General features: G+C 54.2%; 1 protein-coding gene across 1 annotated transcript in view; it reads right to left on the bottom strand.

The window, feature by feature from the left end:
* Positions 1-1,946: 1,946 nt before the first annotated feature.
* The window catches only part of LHX4 (LIM homeobox 4), a 42,556-nt gene continuing 20,945 nt past the window's right edge, over positions 1,947-23,557 (bottom strand). The window contains exons 3-6 of the mRNA XM_060009732.1: positions 9,807-10,009; positions 5,056-5,210; positions 4,483-4,654; positions 1,947-2,341 (exon numbers count right to left, since the gene is read on the bottom strand). Coding sequence (XP_059865715.1) covers positions 1,947-2,341; positions 4,483-4,654; positions 5,056-5,210; positions 9,807-10,009 — 925 coding nt within the window. The remainder of the gene's footprint in view (positions 2,342-4,482; positions 4,655-5,055; positions 5,211-9,806; positions 10,010-23,557) is intronic.

The following is a 23,557-nucleotide window of genomic DNA, read 5'->3' as shown; positions in this document are numbered from 1 at the left end:
ATTTGCAGACTCCCCAAGCAAAACATCACAACAATCGAGCACATCAAAAACTAAGGGTACACTACAAAATTGATCAGAGAACAAAGATGGCCTGAAGGCTGACCCAGGAATTTACTGACCATCTATTTTAAAGAAGCTTCACTGACCGTAGTTTAGTCCTGGAAAGGAGTTTACAAAAGATGAAGCATCCAAAAAAGGAAGTGTTTCTCTCTTCCTTTAGTCTGCCTACCTTATGCCTAAATCTTTGCGGTCCTCAAAACCATTCCCGGAAGGAAGGGTCCTTAGGTGCTTTGGCCCCATCACTTGCTGTGAAAGAAAGGCAATACCATCTTACCCTTTCCCACTCTGCTGATCTTGTTTAAGAGAATGGGAGGCCAGAAGAAGCAAACCACCATTTCCCAAGGGGACTGGAATAAATTCCACCTGGCTATATCCAGTATGCACACGGAGAGCTTCCTGATGGACAGATGTGTGGCATAAAGTGGGACTTGTAGCACCATTCGCAACGGTATTTCCTGTAGAAGTACAGTCTGTTGCAGAGACAGCAGCTCATAAAGCAGGGGTTGCCCTTGCCCTTGCCTCAGGCTTGGTGATGGGCTACTGCAGACCCGCAAGCTCAGAGTCTCTGCACTGCCACTGGCTGGAGAGCTCTGCCTTTCTGAGTGCAGAACTGGAGCAACCCAGGGCCTGGCATGAGTCCAGCCAGCAACCCAGAGGGATGCAGCCAGGGACCATTTGGAACCCTTTGGACAATTTTAGGGCTGCTCCCTAAATGATTCCTCCCAACCAAGATAGGCCAAGAAGCATTGCTAGTACTCGGAAGAGGCCAAGACTGTCCTCCAATTGAGTCAACTAGCACAGCAGAGAAAGCTCACATTTTTAAAGGGCTGAGGAGGGTTGGCTGCAAGTGAGCGGGGGCGGGTGGAGTTACAAGCTCATCTAAACCAAGTCCCTCAAAACAGACACAATGTCATTTCGCCCTACCGGATGAGAACTCTGGGAGACTGGCATCTGCTGACTTGGCTAAACAGACCGCATATTTGGAATCCAAACGTCTACAAATGTTTTCACTGATTGTCGTTCTGTTCTCTCCATATTTTAGCTTTGATCATTTTGGAACCCACAGCCTGTCTTGTGGAATAAATAATACAGGCAAATTAAAAAGGCACATTGTGTACCAGGGGGACTTGTCATGCAGTCGCTGTGATGGTCCAGGGCCACTCAGCTCCAGCCTCAGAGTCACCTGCAATGAAAAGCACTTCTTGCCGTCAGGGATTCAGTGATATAGATGGGATTTCATAAAAACCAAAACTGACCAAATGGTCTCCGGCATGTATTTCTGGGTAGGGAAGAAGTCATATTTTTCACAGCAAAAAAAAAAGGAGGAGGGAGCATGTTTTCAACATCGAACTCTGGCCATCAAAGTTTTCCACTGACCTTTAATAAGTGACTTTTTATTTTGAAAATTAGGGTTCAATAAAGGTGGTCCAGAAATCACTTTTATCAATATTCAAGGGCCGTGATGCCTCTACCTCAGAAATCTTGGTTCTGGTGAGAGCAGTGGTTCGGGGGGGCATGACGAGACACTCCGGTTGGAGCAGAGTTCCCAAAGAGCAAGGTGGCCTGACACAGTCATGCCGTCAACCAAGCACTGTGCAGCCAAAGCCTGTAAGCAGGGCGGGGGAGGAGCCAACAAGCCAGCACCCTAGCGCTCTGGGCTCTGTGCCCCTGTGCTGTGTTCTGAGACGAGGCTGCTCTCCCACCACTTCCCAGGAAAACAAGCCCTAGTGGGGTCCCGCGACCTCCCCGGGATCGGCAGAGGACTTCCATTGAAAATAATGGAAATTCACATTGGCGCGCTTTTGATCCTTAAAAGGCAAGTCTCTTTTGATCCTTGAAGATATTCTGTCAAGCCAGAGGACGGGTAGGGTGGGGAGGAGAGGTGCTTAAAAAGGAGGATGATCCATTTCATCGAGCCAAGAGGCTGGGCTAGTTGGAAAGTCGGGATAGCCTACACTGCTTCCTGTGGAGATGTCAGAGGTGGGTCCCCCAGCCATGGCTCTCAGCGTCTGGCTTACTCCCTGCCCTGCATGCGCAATGAGGCCCAAATTACTGTCCACCGTGTAATCCAGCCCATTGAGCAAAGGAGCGTGGGATGGCAGGGACGAGATGGAGGATGGAGACTGGGGAATTCCATAGGGGCTCCCATCCCTCAAGTCCTGATAGGATTGTCCTGTCCCATCCATGGAGAAGCTCCCATTCATTAACTGTCCGCCTGTAACGTCCCCCACGTTGCCATAAATCCTATTGGTGTGGCCAAGTTCTGAGAGAATTTGATCCTCTGTGGACAAAAGAACGGAGATTTATTGTCAGCCGCCAGGACTCCGGTGGTCCCCTGTTCTTCACAACCTAGGAATACACACGACCAGGAAAGAAGCCCACGCATGAGCCAGACGCCAACACGTCAGCCTGGCATCCAGAGACTGACCCACATCAAGGGGAAAAAACAGAACCCACACCTGCAGAGACCAAACGCCCAGGTCCCAGAAGACTGGACAAATGTTTGGTGAGTTTGTTGGTCCCACGTGTGCTCAGGTACGAAGATGGCTACACTGAGGAATACGAACGCCTGAGGTTTGGTGGGTCATATGTCCTCCACATCACAAACGGAAGAAACTCTGTGCTAACAAGATTTCATCTGAAAGTTTTCAAGCTGGGAAAAGTGCTTGGTTCAGTTAGTTGGGAAACAAGCAGGCCCATGCGGTCAGGGGGGCTGAGGACCTCTCTAAGATGTGTACGAAAGCCTTCTGGTCTACCTGGGAAAGAGGTTCAGTATTCAAGTACTTGGTTTCTCTGTCTACCAATAAGCTCTTCACTGGGGACAAAGTATTGGACTGATTAAGGCAAATGACCTTCTTGTTTTATGAAGAATTTCATTAAGGGGATCTAATGGAACCTTTGCCACCGGGAAGAATTCCTCTCTCCGACCGAAGTGAGCAATTTTAGTCTTAAGAAAAAGAAGATTATATAATTACCTGGAGAGACCAATGATATGTCAACCTGGGGACCCACCTGCACCCAACAGAAAGGAGCTATGAAACAAGACTTAACAATCCTGTATGTTCCAGACGTTGATTTCAGCAGCTTAGAGGAGATTAAGTGGCTTTCCCCCTCCCCCGCCAAGAGGCCTGGAAGGTGAGCATAGGGCCCTTGAACCCTCCCCAGGGCCCCACGGGCAGACCTCTGGGCTGGGCTACAGTCCTCTCAGGACATCACGGTCCTGGCGGGCAGCCCACAGACTTCCTTTCTATTCCCACCTGGGCCTGTGCATCCTTCCTACCAAGGCCACCCCAGAGTGGACTTCAACACCCATCCCTCCTGACGACCTGCCCTAGGCTGTCCCTCACCCCACCCATAAAAATGAAGAGGAGGAGAGGAGTCATGCCCTTTAGAGGGGCCAGGGGTTGAAGGCTCAGCTCCACTGTGAAACGGCCATTACCTGGCCTTTTGCCTACACCTGTCATCCCGTGCGGCCAGGGCCCTCTGTGGGAGCCACAGGCTCCCTAGAGGGGATGGTCGTGTCTCCCAAGTGTGAAAATGTGCTGAACTTTCCCCAAACACATTCACAGTCAGTTGTGTTCACGGATCCCCAAGAACACTGCGAGGTGGGCAAGGATGTGGTTATTCCCCATTTATAGATGGGGAAACTGAGGCTCGAGAGAAGTGAATCCGTTTGACAGAGCCATAACCGGAAGCCAGATTTCTGATCCCCCAGCTCAGGACTCTTCCCTTCGCCCCACAACAGAAGACCTTCCACATTCGAGGACTCATTGCATGAGAACCGTTATGGCTATCTGCAAACGACCGAAGGATCCAAAACATGCAGCCATTTGCAACTTTGCTGACGCACAAATTTGAATATAGCGCATGCAGCAAAGCGCGTGCGCTGGACTGGGTGACAGGAGCGGTGGGGGAAGGGATTTCAGAATGAGGCCGGTCCCCACCTCACGTGCGCTCACAGTACTGACTTCCCGGGGCAAAGGGCCCGTTCAGCACATCCTCCCACCGCCAGGAGAGGAGGGGGCTCACTCTAGGGGGTCACGGGAGGGAGCCCAGTGCCCCGGCCGAGGGGAGAAATGCAGGAGGGGGGCTCAGGGTGCAGGCAGAGACACAGCTGTCCTGCACAGCTGCCTGGGCTGGTGAGGGAGCCCCGGGCCGCAGGCAAGGAGGGGAGGCCTTGGGGCCCATGGGCTTGGGAACCCGGCTTCCATGTGTCCGCAGCAGAGCTCTGGTTTCCTCTGCCCTGTCCCCTCTGGAAGGGCCACTACCCTTTCCCCCCTGCCCTTTACCCCAAGTTGCAGGGAGAGCTGTGTTCGAGAGGGAGGTGGCCAGGCCTCCAGAAAGACCCCTCGTGAGCATCGGGGATGAGTTTCCCAGGGGCCTCTCCTAGGGCCTGGGCCTCGCCCCGGCAGCCCTGCTCACCTCGGAAGCTCAGCTCACTGTCACTAACCCCACAGTCCTCTGCCGAGCTCTCCTTCTCCTGTTTGCTGCCTCCCCGGCTCCTCTTGACGCTCTTATAGAACTGCCCCCAGCGGTGCCGCCCCGCGTCCTTCTTCAGCCGCTTTTCCTTGGCCCTTCTGTTCTGAAACCAAACCTGCCACACAAGCACAAGGGACAATCTCGGGGGGCGTCCACCACGAACCCAAAGCCCCCAGGGTCCCCAAGACAAAAGACAAAGACCGAAGCCTCAGCAGAGCTCAGGGCAAGGAATGGGACGTGCCCACCACTCCCCCTGCCTGGGCCTCAGAAATCTGCCTCTGATTCGGCAGATTTCCGGGGCTTGTGGCCCTGAGCCCAACTCCCCCAGGGGATCAGCGACACCGCTGATGAGGTACCATGGGTACCACTCCCGAAGCCTCCCTCACGTGGAGGGCACAGATGCAGGGACCCGCAGGACAGCCTCCACCCCTGCCCCAGGCCCGGCCTGGGTGGCGCCGGGCCTGGGATCCCCGGTCAGCAAAGGAGGCCCGGGGGCCAGGGTGGCTGGTGTCTCACCTGTACGACCCTCATGTCCAGGCCTGTCTCCGAGGACAGCTGCTCCCTCACGTGCCGGGCGGGCTTAGGGGAGTTCTTGTAGGCGTTCTTCAATGTCTCCAGCTGCTTCGCCGTGATGGTGGTCCGGGGTCGCTTAGCTCCGGCCTCTGAGTCATCTGCAATGAAAACCACTTCTTACTGGGTCCAGCCCATCTGGAGCAGCTGGGTCTCAACCCACCTTCCTCCTCTCCCCATGTAATCTTGCCTGCTATGGGCAAGAGTGTGGGAAAATGGGGGAATACCAAAGGGGCGTGGTCCCAGACCCCAGGGAGCCCACAGGCCCTCAGAGTCACTGAAAAGTGAGGACCATGTCCTCCTTGCCTCAGCTCCCTGCCTCTCCCCTGCCAGCCCAGCCACACAGGGGCTTTCCTCAGACTGAAGGTGTACCATTCCATGCATTTCCCCATCATGACAAACACTCTGACTGGCCAACCATGTGAGTTACTGCCAAGGCTGCAAAGGTGAAGGAGTCAGAATGAAGTCTGTGCTCTGGGCTGCCCCAGATGCCTGCCTCTCCTCCCATCAGGAAGGTCCGTTCCCCCAGGTCCTACCCACGGCTTCGCTGCCTTGACACAGCCCTGGGCTCATAGCAGGGGTGACCTGTACATTCACTATTCACCTAAGCAGTGGTCATGAATTATGGGTCAGAGCCCACTAGTGTGTTGTGAAGTCAATTTAGTTGATCGCAAACTAAGAGAGGAAATAAAATGGATGGGATGGAGTGAGATGGGATGGGCTGTGACGGGATGGACGAGGCAGATGAGAGCGGTATTGTTTCATGAAACTTGATCAATGCTTGCTGTATGAATCTGTGTGCTGAGCTGAAACATAAAATGAGTCTCTTACTGTAGATCATAGTCAACATTTTTGGAAAAACACTGGTCTGAAGAGTGTTCAGGACAACATGCTGATTGATCAACTGTCTTCAGTGGATTTTGAGCATCAAGTTCCTGTGGGTCAAAGGCTGTTTATTCTCAGTCAGAGTCAGGCACAGAGAGAGGCACTGGGTGTAAGTGGTTTGCTCCTCTCCCAGCACTCAGACTTACTTCCGTTCTCTGCCTAGCACCCCCGGGAGTCAAGCAAGAGGGAACGGGCGGCTGCGTCTGGCCCTCTGGGGTCTTTGTGCCCCTCCCACATATGTACTTTGAAGGGGGTCTGCTCCATGCCTATCTTCCCACCTTTCTTCCTTTCCACCTAAGAAAACCCTCTCTTAGGAACAACAATAAAAATAGCTAATGTTTATTAAGTGCTTACTGTGTGCCTGGTGTTGACCTGAGAGCTTTATGTGCCCAGGAGCCTCACAACAATTCTAAAAGGTTTTTCTTGGAGTCAGAAGACCTGGGTTCACCATTCTCATTGAGTGAGTGCATGGGCAAGTCCCCTCGCCCCTCTGAAGCCTGGGTGGGTGGCACGTTGTAGGATTAAGTCATCCTTAATGACATGAAGCCCAGGCTCACACTACGATCAGTCGTGCACACAGCGGAGGGGGGACAAGGCCCCCAGTCCTCTCTCCTCCTTGGGCCGTTTTCTTCCCCAGCAGAGCACTGTCATCCTCAAAGCCCACCATTCAAGTCCCTCCCTGGGGTCCTGGACACAGGACCAGGAGGAAGGATTCCAGAGCCACTGAGGCACATGCACTGAGGAAAACCTCCAAAATTCTTTAAATTCTGTTGTTAGGAATCACTCCCGTCTACCCGTATTTATAGAGATAAGAGCATGACAGAACTTGATGCAAATACGAAACAGTGCACTTTAAAAATATCCATACGGTCTTTACGTACAAAATTTGAAATAATGAAACCACCAAAAATTTTTTCAATTCATCGAGAATTGCTTAATTTCAAGATAGGTTGGCCTAGTGCATTAGGTTGGCCAGATGGCAGTGCCACTGGGACAAACCCCTGTCATCCTGGGTTGGTGGCCCCTTGGTTCCGCATGGCTGGCTACGTACGCGGAACTTTCTTCTTGTGATTATGGGGACTATTATGCTGTTATTTTAACATTCACTGTTATTATAATTTAAAATCTTTTTTATATCCTATAACAATATCATCCAAGTATTCATTAAGTAGCGGTGGCAGTGCTCGTGCTGAAAAATGTACCCGAAAATCAATAACTTTGGTACGGAAGTTAAATGTGATAAAATGCTATGAGGAAGGCCAAGCAAGACCATGATACCCTAGGCTGTTAATTTAGGAGAGAGCATCTGGGAGAGACTGAGATAGTGCTGAGAAAATAAAAAGTAGCATTAAGGCAAAGACACACTTCACTGGTTATGGATTTACGTGCTCCCAGGATACACGCCCGCCCCTCGACTTTTTACATTAATTCCTATGGGAAAATTAGTCTTAAAATATGTTAGTTTTGAATTATGCAGGGTCTCCTAGCACTCGTCCCTGGCCTAAAATGCCACCTCATTATATTGAAAATGCAAATATCCAGGGAGACTGACAAATGAACAAAATCATTCACACCAAGATACAAATAGCTGATATTCAGTCTTTTGGGTAGCACCAGCGAGGGAACCTAAGCCTGAAAGAGGGTTTAGATTAGCAAGGAGGAATTAAAACATAAGAAGAGGGAGCCAAATGCCCCACAGCAGACCAAGGCCCCTGCTGTACCGAGGAGCACCCAGATTTCAAGGGATGGAGCGGCCGCTGCCTCACTGACAGCCAGAGGCAGGAGGAACGGACCGGAAACACTGTGTAAGCCCCAGCTGCTGGCAAACCTACAACAGATCTCACCTACCGTTTGCATTTCTTTTCCACGTTGGTCTCTCCCTCGTGGAACGTCCCATTCCACAAGTGTCAGCCTCTGGAAACCTCAGGACACAGCCCTATGTGACAGGTGCTCTGACCCACCCCTATGGAGCTGAGATGCCGAGGTTCAGCCAGGTACACAACTTGCCGGGGGAACCCCCAAGTTAGTGCATGACCCGGCAGAGATGCCCACCTCTGAGGCCAAATTCGGTGTCTTTCCACCATCCTACAGAGGTCCGCTGCGAGGCAAAGCATCCTCGATAAGAGCGTTAGCCCCACTGGGTCATTCTTGCCTCCCCAGCTGGTCTCCCCTTTCTCTCGACCCATCCACAGTAGCAGTGGACGCCGGGCTGCACGTGCTCAGGGTCTAAAGGAGGCCTCTGACTGCGAGAAGCAGCCGCTGGCCCTGGGGGTGGCCTGCATCCTTGGGGTCTCTGGTGAAGGGCATCAGAGTCGCACGGGCAGCTTGGGCTCTCTGAGTCCATCTGCGCTGAGGGTTTATCCCTAATCTTCTGTGACACCATAAGTGACTCCAAAGTAACTGCACCGAGTGAGTTTTAAGGGGCCAGAGCAGATTAATACATTAAGGCAAAGAGCCTGGGAGCAGGCTTGCAGAGGCCCCAGAAAGAGGAGAAGAGACTAAAGGGCGGTCCATGTCAAACGCCAGAACTCTGGGGGTGGGGGCAGAAGAGAGAGGAGGCCCTGCCGCGCTGTCCCTCCCAGCCTGAGCTCGGTTCCCGCGGCCTCACCAACACAAACACTTGAACTGCATTCGTTAGCAAAAGACTAATTTCTCCATGCATTGATCGTATCTATACAATATATATGTGGGGACCGACGAAAGACCTGGAAGGAGATACATGAAATTGTCGTTCCTTTGTTTTTTCATCAAGCCCAGAGCCGTCAACAAAAGTGTTCCGCAGTAACACCCTGAGTCGAAATAAACTCTAGTCAAAGGCAAATGACCTTGGACGTTTCACGAGTTTGTGCGCCTGAGATTCCCAGGTTGACTTTGGCCAAATACCATATTCGGGTGGAGGGCACAGCCGTGAGTGAGAAGCCTGAGGTGAGGCTGCAGGAGGTGGGGAGTCGGGCTTGGCTTTCCTGCGGGGAATGGCGGGGAGGGGTCCAAGCCCTCTCTAGGCCCTGGGAAGGCCCAGGAAAGACCTAGGGCTGCCCAGGAGCAAGGCCTTGGAGGGCAGGAGCCGCTGCTGCCCAGGTCGCCCCTGTGAAGGCAGGCTTTCCAGGGTGGTTACTAAAGGCTGGGGCCCGACATCAGCCTCAGCCTGTGCTGCGAGCTTCTGTGCAGACCGTGCTCAGGGCCCTGAGGTGGTCAGGGAAGGGTGGCGGGGTGCACGGGAGCAGATGGTTCAGATGGTGGGGTCTCCCTGAACGAGGAGACTGGCTGAGCATCTGCTCCCATATGAGGGGCTTGGGAGACACAAGAGTCGTCACCCCTAAGGCCCTGCCCTCGAGAAGCCCACAGTCTGAGAGGGGAAACACAATACAGTTAACTGAAAACCGAGCTGACCCGTTCCAAGGGTGACCTAGGCCAATGCCAGGGCTCCTGCTGACCGAAGCCTCTGAGGTGCAGAGGTAGATGTGCACCCCGATATGTGAAACTGATGAGCAGCTCCACTGCAGACGGAGCACCCTCCCAGCCCCGCCCCAAGCAAGGGGCCTCGAGATGATGGGCACAAGGTCCTCAGCTGCTCCCGAGCCAACGTGCTGGCGCGCGAGACAGGCGCTCAGCGGCCGGAAACCGGTTGATGCTTCCGTGGAGCAGCAAGTGCCAAGGGCTGGGGGCTGGGGGTTCCCCCTCCCTGCAGGCATCTGGGAAGGTTCTAGAGGAGGCAGGGGGCGAGCAGGGCTCCGAGGGGTGGGCAGCCCGGACTCAGGCAGGACAGGGGGCACGGCCGGCACGGAGGCCGGGGGAGGGGCCGTGCTGATTACCGTTCTGCTTGGCCGTCTCGTAGTCCTCCTTGCACACCAGCCGTCCGTCCTCCATGAGGTAGAACTCGTCCCCCGTGGCCAGCTGCCGGTTACAGATGATGCAGGCGAAGCAGTGCAGGTGGTAGACGAAGTCCTGCGCCTTCCTGACCACCTGGGTCGGGGGGATGCCCTGCTGGCAGGCCGTGCATTTTGTGCCGAAGCGCCTGTAAGGGCAGCGCGGCGTGAAAAGATTAGAGCGCGCGGCAGGGAGGCGGGGTCTGGCTTGCGCGCACTTTTCATCTGTCCCTCCCCCACCCCACCACTCCGGGGGGGGTCCATGGGCCTCCACCCCTGCGCCACCCAACTGTCCGATTAACAGCTCGTCAGTTCACCCAGGGCTGTAGGATTTTCCAGGTCCCACTGAGTGGGCAGTTTCGCCCTCTGCCTCCTGGTTTCTTCAGCTTGATGGTGAGGCCTGGAGGACCAGCCCCACGGGGCAACCGTGTGCACCCATGTGCATAAAGCATCAGGTGAAACGCCTCTTCCCGTGCTCCCCACGGGAGAGGCCCGTGTGGCTGGGACACGCCACACGCCGGGGCCCACACGGGGCTCCGGAGAAATCACACGTCGGCCGCCGAGCGGGCCTCTCACGATGGGTTCTCTCTCCTGCCTCTCCCCTCCATCCGGCAGACACCAAACCCTCCGTAGCAGCCTCCGTCCCCTTCCCACACACAGCCCCTGAGATGTGAGCCCGGGAATCTGCGTTTTATACCCCGGCCACCATTCGAGGTGCGGGGCCTGCAGACCTCAGTTTGAAAAATGCTGCCTCAGACCTCTTCCCATCAACCCCTTTCTGGAGCAGCACCGAGGCAAGAGGAAGGTGCCCACCACCCGGGCCCAAGGTTGGGAAAAGAAGAGAAGTAGACTATTGCAACTATAGTCCAGCTGGGGCATTAAGCCCCGTTCCCTGTCCTGGCCATACACACAGAGCCACACCAGTGGTCGTAGAGGCCAGAGGGGAATTGGGGGCCAGTGCAGATGTGACGATGAAGCGGTGGGTGCGTGGGGGGCTCTGCTGCAGGAGGGAGGTGGGAGGGTTAGGGAGGAAGGGGCAGAGTTTAAAACAGCAATCAACCTAATTATTCATGACATTTCACACAGCAGAACTTTATCTTCTTCAGGATGAAAGACTTTGCCTAATGGATCTGGGGAAGGTTTGATTTTAATGGTCCTTTTAACTAATGCTTATAGGCAGCCTGATTTCCCCTGAAAGGACAGTACATATTTCATCCCCATTAATACCAAATAAATTAATTATGGTCATGGCTATCATGATGAATCCCAGATTAATGCAGAATGATGGGTCTCTTGTGCAGTAATGATACCTGCCGGGGGCTGCAGGGGCCTGGAGCAGGCACGGCCAGCTGCGGCTTCAGCCCCGTCCCGGGGGCATGGGGGTCACAGAGAGAAGTGGGGTTCTCTAAGTCTAGATGGGTAACCCCAAAAGAGCCAGGAGCGTGGCCCCAGGGACTGCTCTTCTGAGACGAGATCTGAGGAGGGTGTGAGGGCCTGAGCTGTTTGGCTCGGAAGGACCCCAGGCTTCTGAACTCCTGGAATGCCCCTCGGTTTTGTGAGGACAGTGGCATGCATGGGAGAAGGCCTCTTTAGAGCAGGGTTTCTCAGCCCAGAGCTCAGTACGGGCTCTGTCAACTACCCCTGAGTTTTTTCAAAACTGTGCATCAGGAGGGGGGGCCTGGACTTTCAACAAATTTTCAAAAGGTTTCAAGGGTTTCATCAGATTTCAAGTCCAGGACCCAGAAAAGTAGAGATCAAGTTTGTTGAAAAATAAATCAGTGAATAAAGAACCATGATTTTAGAGATTATGCAAGGAGATGGCTAAATCTGAGAATGAAGAACAAAGTCTCCTGTCAGTCCTAGATGGTTCTGAACCTCCCAGAGCACAGGTGAGAACCAGGCTGCTTCCACAGCTGCTGTCTAACCATGTCGCCTGTATTAGAGAGGAAGGCAGGCAGGCACCCAGCTCGCGTGTGTGTGTGTGTGTGTGTGTGTGTGTGTGTGTGTGTGTGTGTGTGTGGTGTGCGTATGCGTGTGTGTGTGTGTGTGTGTGTGTGTGTGTGTCTGAAGGACAAAGAGAAAGGAAGCCTGTTTATGTGTTACTAGAGTATGTTTTCAAATTGCCTGTAGTTTGCTATCTAGTCCAGGCCAATTCACAAAGCAGGTGTTCAAAATGAAACAATCCTGCTCACTGCAAAACCCTCCCAAATAAACCACCGAAACCCAAGCGTCCAAATCCTTTGCTGCAAAGGCTGGAGCAGAAGCAGCTCCAGAGAAGAACTAGAATGTTCCAAAAAGCAAGTCCTATTTTGTGGCCAGGTCACGGGGTGGAGACTGGGGGTGGGGGCAGGAGGGGGGGGGTGGGAGGAGGGCTGAGCAGACCCCAGAACAGAGTGGAGACCCTGCAGCGGCCCCGCCCACAGGCAGGGCCACATCCTCTCCCCACTAAAATGCAGGCTGTGGCTTTCCGTAACCAGAAACCTAGTTGACACCAGAGCCCCAGAGACATGAAAGATAACGAGGGTATAAATTTAATCTACATACCGACAGTGATTCATGCGTGAGGGTGGCAAGTGCACAAGAAAAATGAAAAATAAATGGACTTTCCCACCGGTGTTTTTTAGCAATTGAAGCAATTTTCCTGATTGTGGGATTTATACCGATGGTAAGTGGAAGTTGCCCCTTATTACCCCTCTCCCCTGGAGCACGGCCAGCGGGACCCTCATCGAGGGGACTGCATGGACCCCCTGGGCCCACAGGGCTCTCCCAGCATGGCCCAGTCCTGAGGGGCTCCCCACCCCAACTTCTGGTCAGAGCCAGTGGGCCCAGAATAAGGCGCCGTCCTGTGGGGCTGCAGATGTGATGACGACACTGTCCTGAGTGTCCAGATCTCAGACCAGCCAGAGTCACAGGTGAGGCAGCCACGGCCTGGAGAGGATACACAACTTGTTCTGTGACGAGCAATAATGAGATGACCGCGGCTAAAACTCCCGGGTCCAAAACCAGGTAAAACTGTGAACCTGGATGCTCCACAGAACCAATAGTCTAACCAACCTGACCAAATCTGCAGGATGCTGGGGGCGGGGGCCGAGCAGGACACTGGCCAAGGAAGAGGCTTCCGAGGAATTTTCTAGCCAGCATTCCCTTCGTCCTATCGCTGAGCCCCTACCGTGTGCAGGGCCCTGCCCGCTCGGGTGCAAACTGTACTGGCCTTGCTCACCAGAAGGACAATCTCTCTCTGGTCAACCCTGCCTGCTAGGCCTTCAGGGACGGCCGGTCTCCCCGGGGAAAGCAGCTGGAGCTGATCCAAAAGACAAAGAAAACACAAGGGAGGACTTGCTCATGGCTAACGTTTCTCAGAGCAACGTCACTGGCAATGCTCTTCTCTCTGCCCAACGAGCAGCAGGCAAGCCACAAAGACCCACCGAAGGAGTGAATGAACGCACGCAGGGAGGAATGGGTGCACGAACTGCTCCTTCAAGCACGTGTCCGAAGCAGGAGGGGAAGGGTTAGCACTCACCATAATAACTGCAGCTCCCGGCAAAAGCTCTCCTAAGAAGGGAACTGAACCCCCCGGTGAAATGAGGCCCGAAGTGTACGAAAACATAAACTTTCCACCCCACTTTGCTCTCATCATTGCACTCATTCCACAGATGTCTCCTGAGTGCCCAACCTGGAAGGCGGGGATTATGATGCCTTCTGACAAATGAGAAACTGAGGCTCAGATGGGGGAGGTGCCGGCCTCGGCTCACACAGGCAAAGAGTAAAAAGACCAGGATTTGAACTCGGTGCCTCTGACAGCACAGCTGGCGCACGGAGGGCATCAAAGGCAGAAAACATCATGGAGCAGCCAGCCGTGGTGCCTCTATTCTGGACTGGAAGTGGGTTCCAGGGGCCCTGTGCCCCTCAAGCATCCCCAGCTGCTCTGAGCGGCTCCCAGGCCTGCGATGCGGGGCTGCCCCAAGAGCCTTCCCCCGCGGCGTTCACCTCAACACACCAACGGGTCCTATCCACACCTTCCTGCACCTGTAGCTCAGGCGTGAGGGGCCTGGGCTTCCGGAAATGCACCAGACGTCATGACTGGCGTTCAGGGGCTGTCCCCGACCCTGGGAACAGGGCCAGGCCTGTGTCCTTGGCCTCGCCCTCTGCTCCCGTGCTCAGCCTGAGTTCCCTCTGCCCATTCATCTGTCCACCCCGGCTGCTCTCGACAGGCCTGCCTGGCCCACTGTCCACTTCAGGGTGTCTGGATACTGCAGGAAAGGTGACAGGCAGGCCTGGCAGGCACCACATCTTCTAGAAACAGGTGCATGTAAATCCTATACCGCAGATGTCCCAGCACATTCCTGATTTTAAGTTCTGACCTACCATCAGGCCAGGTACCATATTCTGGTCACCAACACGATTAAAGAGCAGCTCCCGTTTACCAAGCACCTGCCGTGTGCCCGCGTGGTACATAACCTCACTTGATCCTTGCAACTGGCCCTCAGGGCACACCGCTACCTCCCCGGGGCAGTCATTGTCACCCCGGCCCACGCCCCACCCCGGGGCGAGTTTGCCTCCTGGCTCACTGTCGCTCTCACCGTCCCTGCTGCCGTAATTCTCAGTGGCATCAGTGTCCCCAGAGTCCCTCCTGCCCCTGCCCTCTCGTTTCCTTGACCTCTTCTCCTGAAAGGCATGGCCTCCCCCGTTCCTCAGCCACTCATGCCCATGGTCTGCCCCGGACCCTGTCACCAGGAACTGCAGCGCCTCCAGGAATAACTTCCAACCTTTGCACCGTCCTGTCCTTCCAGCTCAGTCCCCGCAGTAGCCCGACGCCTACAGCCCTGCAACCCAGCCCCTCTCACTGCCCCTCCCTCCCCTCGTGGCCTCACGTCCCCCCCTTACCCAGCAAAGACTCCGTGGTCCACCTTAGGAATCGCTCTCGCGCCCACACCCCAAACCTGCGCCCCACTCTCAGTCCTCTGCTTCCTCCATGCAGCACCGGGTGTCTGACAGCGCCGAGGGAAACCTACCACCTCCTTGACCGGGCTCCCCTTAAACTCAGGCTCTGGACCTCAGGAGGGCCCGGGAAAGCACAGGGCACTTCCCTAGTGCATTAGCCCCCCCACCTTCCCATACCTTCTCTCTCTCAGGCCCCTCATCCTCTGTCTCAGCTGGCAGCCCGGCCTCCTATTTCCAGGAGAAAAACAGAGCTCTAAGCAAAGGCCTGCCAGGCCCTCCCACTGTCCCGTCCACACACAACCCCCACCCCCGCCCCGCCGCTTGCCCAGGTCTCTCGGCTTCCTACAGCTGACTCGGCTGTGCTCCTGGTCAAGGCCGACCGCCCGCCTGGGCGCAGAGTCCGCTCCTTCCTGCCTAATAAGATCATTCACCCAGGAACTGGCCCCCTTGCCACCCACATCATTAACTTCCCCTCTCTACCACATCTACCCAGCAGCATACAGCATGCTATTATCAATGTTCTGCCACTTAAAAAAATAAAACCTCTCTTGACCCTACACCTCCTTGCATCTACCAGCCCTTTCTCTACTCCCCTTGGAGCAAAATCCCTCAGAAGACGGGTCTCTAGGCAGGGTCTCTAATGCCCCTGCTCTCAGTCTTCTCTTGAATCCACTCCGATGGTTAATTTCATAAGCAACCAGATGTTTGCTCAAACATTTTCCTGGGTGTGTCTGGAAGCGGTTTTGGACAGATTAACATCTGAATCAGTGACGGAGTAAAGCAGATTGCCCTCCTCAATGCGATGGGCCTCATCCAATCAGGCGAAGACCTGAAGAGAACAGAAAGGCTGGCCCTCCCAAGAGTGAGAGTGAACTCCCCTTGCCTGACTGCCGGGAGCTGGGACATCGGTCTTTTCCTGCCTTTAGACTCGAACTGAAATGCTGGCCCTTCCTGGGTCTCGAGCCTGCCATCTTTTGGATTGGGACTTACACCATCAACTCTCCTGGGTCTCCAGCCTGCTGACTGCAGATCTTGGGGCTTCTCAGCCTCCAAAATCATGTGAGCCAATCCTTAAATTAATCTCTTTACACACACACACACCCACACACACCCTGTTGGTTGCATTTCTGTGGAAAACCCTGAGTAATACACGCTCCAGTCAAGGTGCCACCGACATATCAACCCCAACTGCACTTGACCAGGTCAGCGTGGCCCCGGCATCGCTGAGTCCAGTGGTCAGGCCTAATCTTCCCTGACCTTCTACCACATCGGCCATCCCTCTTCCTTAGAACGCTGTGCTCACTTGGCCTCAGGACCCGACTCTCCTGGGTCTGCTCCTTCCTCGGACAGCCCCTCCTCCACCTCCCACACCTCTTCTCTGTCCCCCCCTACACCCCTGGGGATTCTACTTCCACCTCCAAGCCCAGACCTCCCCACCCAACTCCAGACGGGTACATCCCATGACGTCCTCAGCATCTCGACTTGGACGCCCAAGACCAAACTCCTGATCCAGATGCAGATCCCAGCATCTGTTCCTCAGGAACAGGAACATTTGCAATAGCATCAAAAAGAATCAAATATTTTAGGATAAATTTAACCAAACAGGTGCAAGACGTGCACACTGAAAACTACAAAATATTTCTGAAAGAAATTTTAAAAGACCAAGACAAATGGAAAGATATTCTATGTTCATGGCTTTAAAAACTTAATATTGTTAATATGGCAATACTATTCAAAGGGATTTACAGATTTAATGCAATTCCTATCAAAATCCCAACAGCACATTTTGCAGGAATTGAAAAGCCAATCTTAACCCTAATTTCATGGGCAACCAGATGTTTGCTCAAACAAACATCTATTGCAAATGTTTCTGTTCCTCCAGTGACCTTCCCCATCTCAGAGAAGGGTGATTTCATTCTTCCAGTTGCTCAGGCCGACAGCCTCAGACACCCGCATCTGATCTGTCAGCAAATCTCATTGGCACCACTCAAAATTACGCCAAGAACTGGACCACCCCTCGCCGTCTCCACCACTGCCTCCCCAGCTGAGGCCACGCTTTCCCCTTGCCCACAGCTCCCCTAAAGCATCCCCTGGCTACAGCCCTTGCCCCACCATCTATCTTCCACACAGTGACCCTGAGTCGGACCATCTCACTCCCCTGCTCAAAACCTTCCAGGGGCTCCCCTCTCACTCAGAGTAAAAGCCAAAGTCCCCTAACTGGCCTCTACAATCCTGCACCATCCGGCCTGCTTCCTAGGCTCGGAGCTCTTTCCCCAGATATCTACATGACTCACCCCTGCATTTTCTACAGGTCTCCCCTCAGATGTATCCTTCTCAGGGGGCAGTCCTTAACCACCTCCCCTGCACCCCACCCCAGCACTTCCTTTCCCTTCTCTAAAGCACTCATCTCCCATGGATGCACTGTGCATTTCGTTCGTTTATCGTATTGTCTTTTCCCCTCTCTAGAAGACGAGCTCCGTGACAGCGGGGCTGGATCTGTTTGGTTCACCAGTGGACCCAGCGCCTGGAGCAGTGCCTGGCCCGGGATATGTGTTCAGTGACTATTTGGTCATACGTAGTGAATGACCCACTCCTATGGTATGCATTAATGCACAATTCCCCCATTTGTAGATGAGGAAGCAAGTTCAGAGAGGGTAAGAAACGTGCCAGGGGCCTCACAGCCATAGACCGTGGTGCTGGGATTTGAACCCAATGTTCTTCCTTTCTCTGGGCCGTTGAGAGCAGTCAGTGGAAGCCAGCCCGGGCTCACGCCCGCCTCCCATGTGTAGGAGCTGCCACAGTGCGGTGCACTGTCCCGAGGAAACAAAATACCACACAACTTAATTTTATGCTTTAATTGCTTGGTGGTGATTTACTGCCGGCCGTATATTTTTTTCCCAGTTGACACTTCCCTCCATGTATTTCTTTTATCTATCACCACACTTGACAGGTAAGTCGCTGATATTTACTGTTACTGTATGTACCAATATTTCCAACATATATCACCACCACAGCCATGTCACGGCACACAGAGTTCTGGCCCAGAACGGTCAGCCTTCTCCAGACATAAACGGGGGCCATATTTGGAGAAGGCCTGACACCGGAGAATGCTAGAGCCTTAGAGAATACGGACACAGCTCCCCCATACACATACTCACACATAAAGCTCCCAGGCCCACCAGAACTGCCCCTCAGGCTCTGCTTTTTGTTTTTAATATAATGTTCTTCTTTTCAACAAGCATTCAATATTACTTTGAGATGAATACAACGGGAAAAGCTTTAGAACCAGTGACCTAGTCCAACCTCATTTAACACAGAAGCAAACTGGGGAAGCCCAGAGAGGGTCAGGGGCTTGCCCAAGATCACACAGCCCAGTTAGTGGCAGAAAAAGGTCGACAGCCCAACTCTCCCTTCCCCCAGCCATCCTTCCCCGCTTTCCCTGCTGGGGGGAGATTTGCTTCCCAAGAGGCAATGGGACGTGTAGGATCTGACCCTCTTCTACGAGAGTGCAGCCCATCTCTCCTAATTTTTGTGAACATGCATGAAGCAGTCAGTAGGCACCAGGGGATTTCACGTGAGCTATTTCATTGAAAGCGTACAACAGCCCTTATCGGTAGCTATTATTATTCCCTTTTCACAGATGGGACAGGCTGCCAGCTGGCCCAACAACATCGTCCCTCCTTCCCACTCCTCTCCTCTAGGCACCTAATCGGCTCTCCTTACTCCAGACTAATTCTTCTCTGCCAAGGTGTTAGCCCAGCTGTCACCAAATTACCCTGTGCAGAAGGGCCACCTGGGATGCTTGCCACCCCAGACTCCTGATTCTGGGCCCAGAACCCACACTTTTAACAAGCCCCACACGGATGGCCCCAGTACAGCTGTGGCATGGACCATTCTTTGAGAAACCCTGCGTAATGGACGCTCTTGGCCCTCTCACAGCATCTGCAGCTTGCTTGTTGATTCTTGAGCCCTTCAAGACCTAAGGACTCATTCTCAACAGTGGTGCGGCAGACACGGGGACAGGCAGCAGGATGGACGTTCGGGGACAGAGGCCCCATCCCACCCCCTCCCACCATACCCCCGGCCAGCCCGCTGCATGGACCCATGATGCCCGCCGCAGGGGCCAAGGCTGGTCTGTGGCTTCTCCGAAAGCGGCGCTTCCAGGGGCACCAACGGACCCCAGGAGCCAGATCGGCAAGTCAGAGACTGGCTCTCCCTGGACCTTCGTGTGACCTCGGCCAGAGAAACAGCAGGAAACGTGGTGGAGCCAGGCCACGGGTTCCTGAGCACTGGGCTCGGGAGATTCAGGAGCCATGGGGGCAACATGGCCAAAGATGGGCTGCAGCAGGAAGGCACAGACTGGCAGAGAGGGGATCGAGAGGGGAAGGACAGCCGATTAGAAAAGCTTCCAGTGGTGCAGAGGTGTGGTGACAGGGGACGGAGAGAGGAGAGAGGCAGTGGGAATGGAAAGAGAGGCCCTTTGGAGGTGGGACCCCGTGTCTCGGTACCTGAATGGCTGTGGGTGGGAAGTAAAGGAGGGAGGAGGTTGAGCCCCAGTGATGAAGAGAACGGGACTTGCTGCTGCCAGCTGGTGTGTTTTAAGCTGCCCCCATCTCCCATTCCCAGGTCACCCCATCCCTCTTTGCCTGGGGACCATGTTCCTACAGCCCAGATGCCATCTGACTCCCAGGCTGATTTGCAACTATTTGTTTCCAAACAGATTCTCCCAAGGCAGAAAGGTCTCCAGTATGCAGGTTCCAGAGATGTCAGGAGGCCTTCACTGAGAGCCTGGGCTCTGGGAGGGGGGGCAGGCACCGCTGAATGGGAGGTCTCCGGGGCAGGCAGACAGATAATCCCTGGACTCATCACCGCCTGATATACCGCCTCAGGTCCCAGGGGGAACTGCTCAGCTAAGTAATTGCTTCTGCCTTGATTACAGGCCTTTGCAAATGACTATGGGCCTGGTCCCACCAGTGTTTGAATCTTACAAATGTCCACATGCACGGCTACTATCTGGACCATCTGATCGTTACCTTAAGAGGTTTAATTTGCTTAGCGAGGGAATTAGACTATAAACTATTCGGAAATTATGGAAAGTCACACGTCAAAGAGACCCTCCCCTTGTGAGTTCTTCAAGCACATTTTGCTAGAGTGTGTGTGTGTGTGTGTGTGTGTGTGTGTGTGTGTGTGTCCTAACAGGTGTGTGGTTATCAAAAATAACAAGTGGCTCAGCAAGAACCTGGCCCCAGATCGGACCACAACCAACCCCAGAACTGAAGTGGCCTCTTCCTGGGGCAACAGAGTACAAGCTAGCTAGAGGCGGCCACACAGGCACAGGCGGGACCCTCCCGCCAGAGCTGGGAACCCAGCTGTGGGAAGCGAAGGCTGAGGGCTGCGGTCACTGCCACAGAGCTCTGGACCACACAGGGAGGGATGGTCTCCTGTGGGGAAGACCCAGGGCAGCTCCGCACACCAAGAGGTGGACAGTTGTTCCAATCACCTGACCTGCCATTGCCACTGGACAGGCCCCACCTCCCTCCCCAGGACCCCTGTCTGGCCCAAGGCCTTTTGTAGCCTCTGCCCCAGGACCCTCCTTTTCTCTTTTTTTCTCCTCCCTACATAGCTATGCCACCACGGCCTTCATAGGGATAGCTGCCAATAATGACGGCTACTGAACACTTCATTTGACTCAGTCCTCACAGTAACTTGTGAAAAGTAGACATTTTTATTCCCATCCCTTTTTCGAGATGGGAGAGTGAGGCTCAGAGAGGTCTAATGCCCCAAATTCACACTGGGCCTGGATTCAAACCCAGCGCCTGCTCCCTCTTCAACGTCCACCTCGGAGAGAGGTTTCTGGGCCCTTATGGGCCCATCAGGCCCATATTGCCCGATGTCCTGTGGGCGTCTGCCCAGCTGAGGAATGGAGGCCCTGGTCACCGGAGTGACTGGCCCAAGGTCACTAACGAAGACCTGGCCAGAGCCAGCAAAACTACCCTGCAGCTGGGCCAAACTCAGAGCGCGCCGGAGCTGAAACAGGCTGTTCTGAACTGCGGGGATAAATCAGCAGCTCCCGGGCTCCGGGCTCCCAAGGACGCCGCTTACCTGCCCCTGGCTGACAGCCGCCTGGAGACTGACCGGCTGGGGGAGGGGACACAGCTCCCCAGTGACAACGGCGCAGCAGCCCTCCATCCTGCTGGGTCCCTGCAGCGTCAGGCAGGTGAGGGCCTCAGGGGCAGGGAGACACCCCCAGAGTGGCAGTCACCCCAGAACGCCTCCGACTCTTCCCCACAGCCCCCTCTGGCAGGCAGATTCCAGCACACATATCTGGCGGCCAGGGCGTGGCTTGAAGCTCCCCTCAAGCCTGGGATGTTCTTAAAGGCTGTGCTTTGCCTTAAAAACATACACGGACTCTTGCCCTTTCTTTGATTCTATAGCTGTTTGTTTTCATGTTATAATAATCACTGGTTTGTTTCTCACGTCTTCATGTAAATTGGCATGGCATCTTTGTCACCGGCCCACTGCCATGCACCCTCTCCACCTGCCAGGCTGCCCCCGCCTCCATCTGAGGAGTTCTAGGCCTTTAAAAGTCATCTCAGTGGGAAGGTCTCAAAGCTGGAGGGAGCAGCGGGCAGGAGAGGTCAGCTCAGGCCCAGCCCGAGGGAGAACTCTGCCAGCTGGTCCTCCATGGCCGCAGGTCAGGTGAACACATCCAGGGCCAGAAACCCAGAGACACAGCACCTAGCATGAAGCACCCAGCAGTGCTAGACACAGTTCACACACTATCTTCTTCCATGGGTGGCGCAGTGGTTGAGAGTCCGCCTGCCGATGCAGGGGACGCGGGTTCGTGCCCTGGTCCGGGAAGATCCCACATGCCGCGGAGCGGCTGAGCCCGCACGTTCCAAAACCTCATTCCCTTATCTGTTAAGAGGTGACATGCTAACCCACAGAGTTGCATTTCATAGCAACTCTGTGGGTTAGCATGTCACCTCTTAACAGATAAGGGAATGAGGTTTTCAGGAAGGCCTAGTCACTTGTTTGCTGACAAACAGCTTGTAAAACACAGGACAGGAATTCGGTCAAGCTCCGTTTGGGTTCACCAGACCACTCCACTGATAAAATAACTCCCCTTTGCGAAATGCTACTGTGTACCAGGTCTTCTAAAGCAGCCACCGTTAGCGTTCCCATTTTTCCTGCAGAGGACACTGGAGCTCAGAGATGTTAAGGAACTTGCCTAAGGACCCCAGCACTTGAACCAGTTCCTGGAGCAGAAAACCTGTTTTCACCACGCCTCAGAGTAAGGGAGCTGCCAGGCTCATCCCAGGACCAAATCAGTGATGAAAAGGGGGACCCGGAAGCCCAAATCCCAGATCCCTGCTCTCCCCAGGCTCTAGTCCTTTTGCAAGGAGCCAGGGATCCTCCACATGCTGGGTGCACAGGCCAGAAAAGACCTGCTCAGCAAATGCAACCCAAGGAGTTGTTGGCCCCCTGGCTTGCGATTCAAATTGTAATAATCTTAGAAGCACGCTGTATGAGTCAACTAAGCCTCTGCTCTCAGGCCCCAGAATGTTATTTCCTTCGGAGAAGGGGATCCAAGGACCCAAGAGTCAAAACAACAAACAACAGCAAAAATCAGCCAATGTTACTGAGCAAGACAGAGTTTACCAGCCCCCGCCCTTCAAACAACATAATAACCACAGAGTGCAACCTTCCGACAGTACTTCTTTCTGCCTGTGCACACACCAACATCGCCCTCTGCTGCCAGTCACCAGTACGACCATGTCTCACAGGCTGGAAGCTAGTGGGAGCCAACCTCCAGCTTTCCTCTCTGTCCCCCTCCCCCACTTTGGGGGTATTGCACACCTCCAGCGGGGCACTCCTCACATTACAGTCTTGAGTCACAAAGCTTCACACAGAATAAAAGATGCCCCTGGAATTGTGCAAAGCAGTGGCCCTGCCCCTTGTTATAGGCAAAGAGATTTAAAATATTGATCCTGGAACTTAGAACCACAGTGTTGATCGGTGAGGTCAATGAATCCTGCCCTCTGCCTCCGAGCCAGGCTTTGGGGCAGATATCATAAAAGGACACTGCTTTTTCTTTTTTCTTTTTCTCTTTTACTTCAAGGAGCATAGAGAAGATGCCTCTGACCAGGCATCTTCCAAGTGCCACGGGCACAAGTGACGGGCAAATCCAAGTGCACGGCACCTGCTGGCTCTCTCTCGAGGCTGCTGGTGGTGACACCTGCAGCCTGGTGTGAGACGAGGGAGGGACCTGGGCTGCCTGGGACTGCCCTCCCCTCCTGCCCCGCCTCTTGTTCTCTCTGCTCCCAGTGTCCCTCTGCACATGTGCCATCTGAAAGCAGGTGCTGGTGACCTTTAATGAGCTGTAATGAGGAGCAGACCCACGCATTCTGTGACCAAATCACAGCCTGAGCCCCAAGTGGGCAGCAGGTCCCAAGACCCCTGTGGATGGGAGGTGAGGCCGCTCTGACCATAGACAATTCTCCCTCTCTGTCCTCACCAAGGACTGTGACTTGCTATACCAAACCGTACTGCAGATGTGCCTTCCTGTACCAAACAGCCCTGGTCCCCAAAAGCTGGGTGAGGCCTGACTGCCTGTAAATCCATGTGGCCTCCCTATAGGGCCTCAGAGGTGCCCGATCTTCGTGTCTGATTGCCCCTCCATTGGCAGTGGGGAGAATCACTTCAGTTTTCAATTTCTCTCCACCCAGCAGCCCCATCACAGAGGTAATGACCTG

This window comes from Delphinus delphis, chromosome 1 (assembly GCF_949987515.2).
Source record: "Delphinus delphis chromosome 1, mDelDel1.2, whole genome shotgun sequence".
NCBI lineage: Eukaryota > Metazoa > Chordata > Mammalia > Artiodactyla > Delphinidae > Delphinus > Delphinus delphis.
Note: the sequence above shows the minus strand (reverse complement) of the source record. Positions and strands in the feature narration are given on the sequence as shown.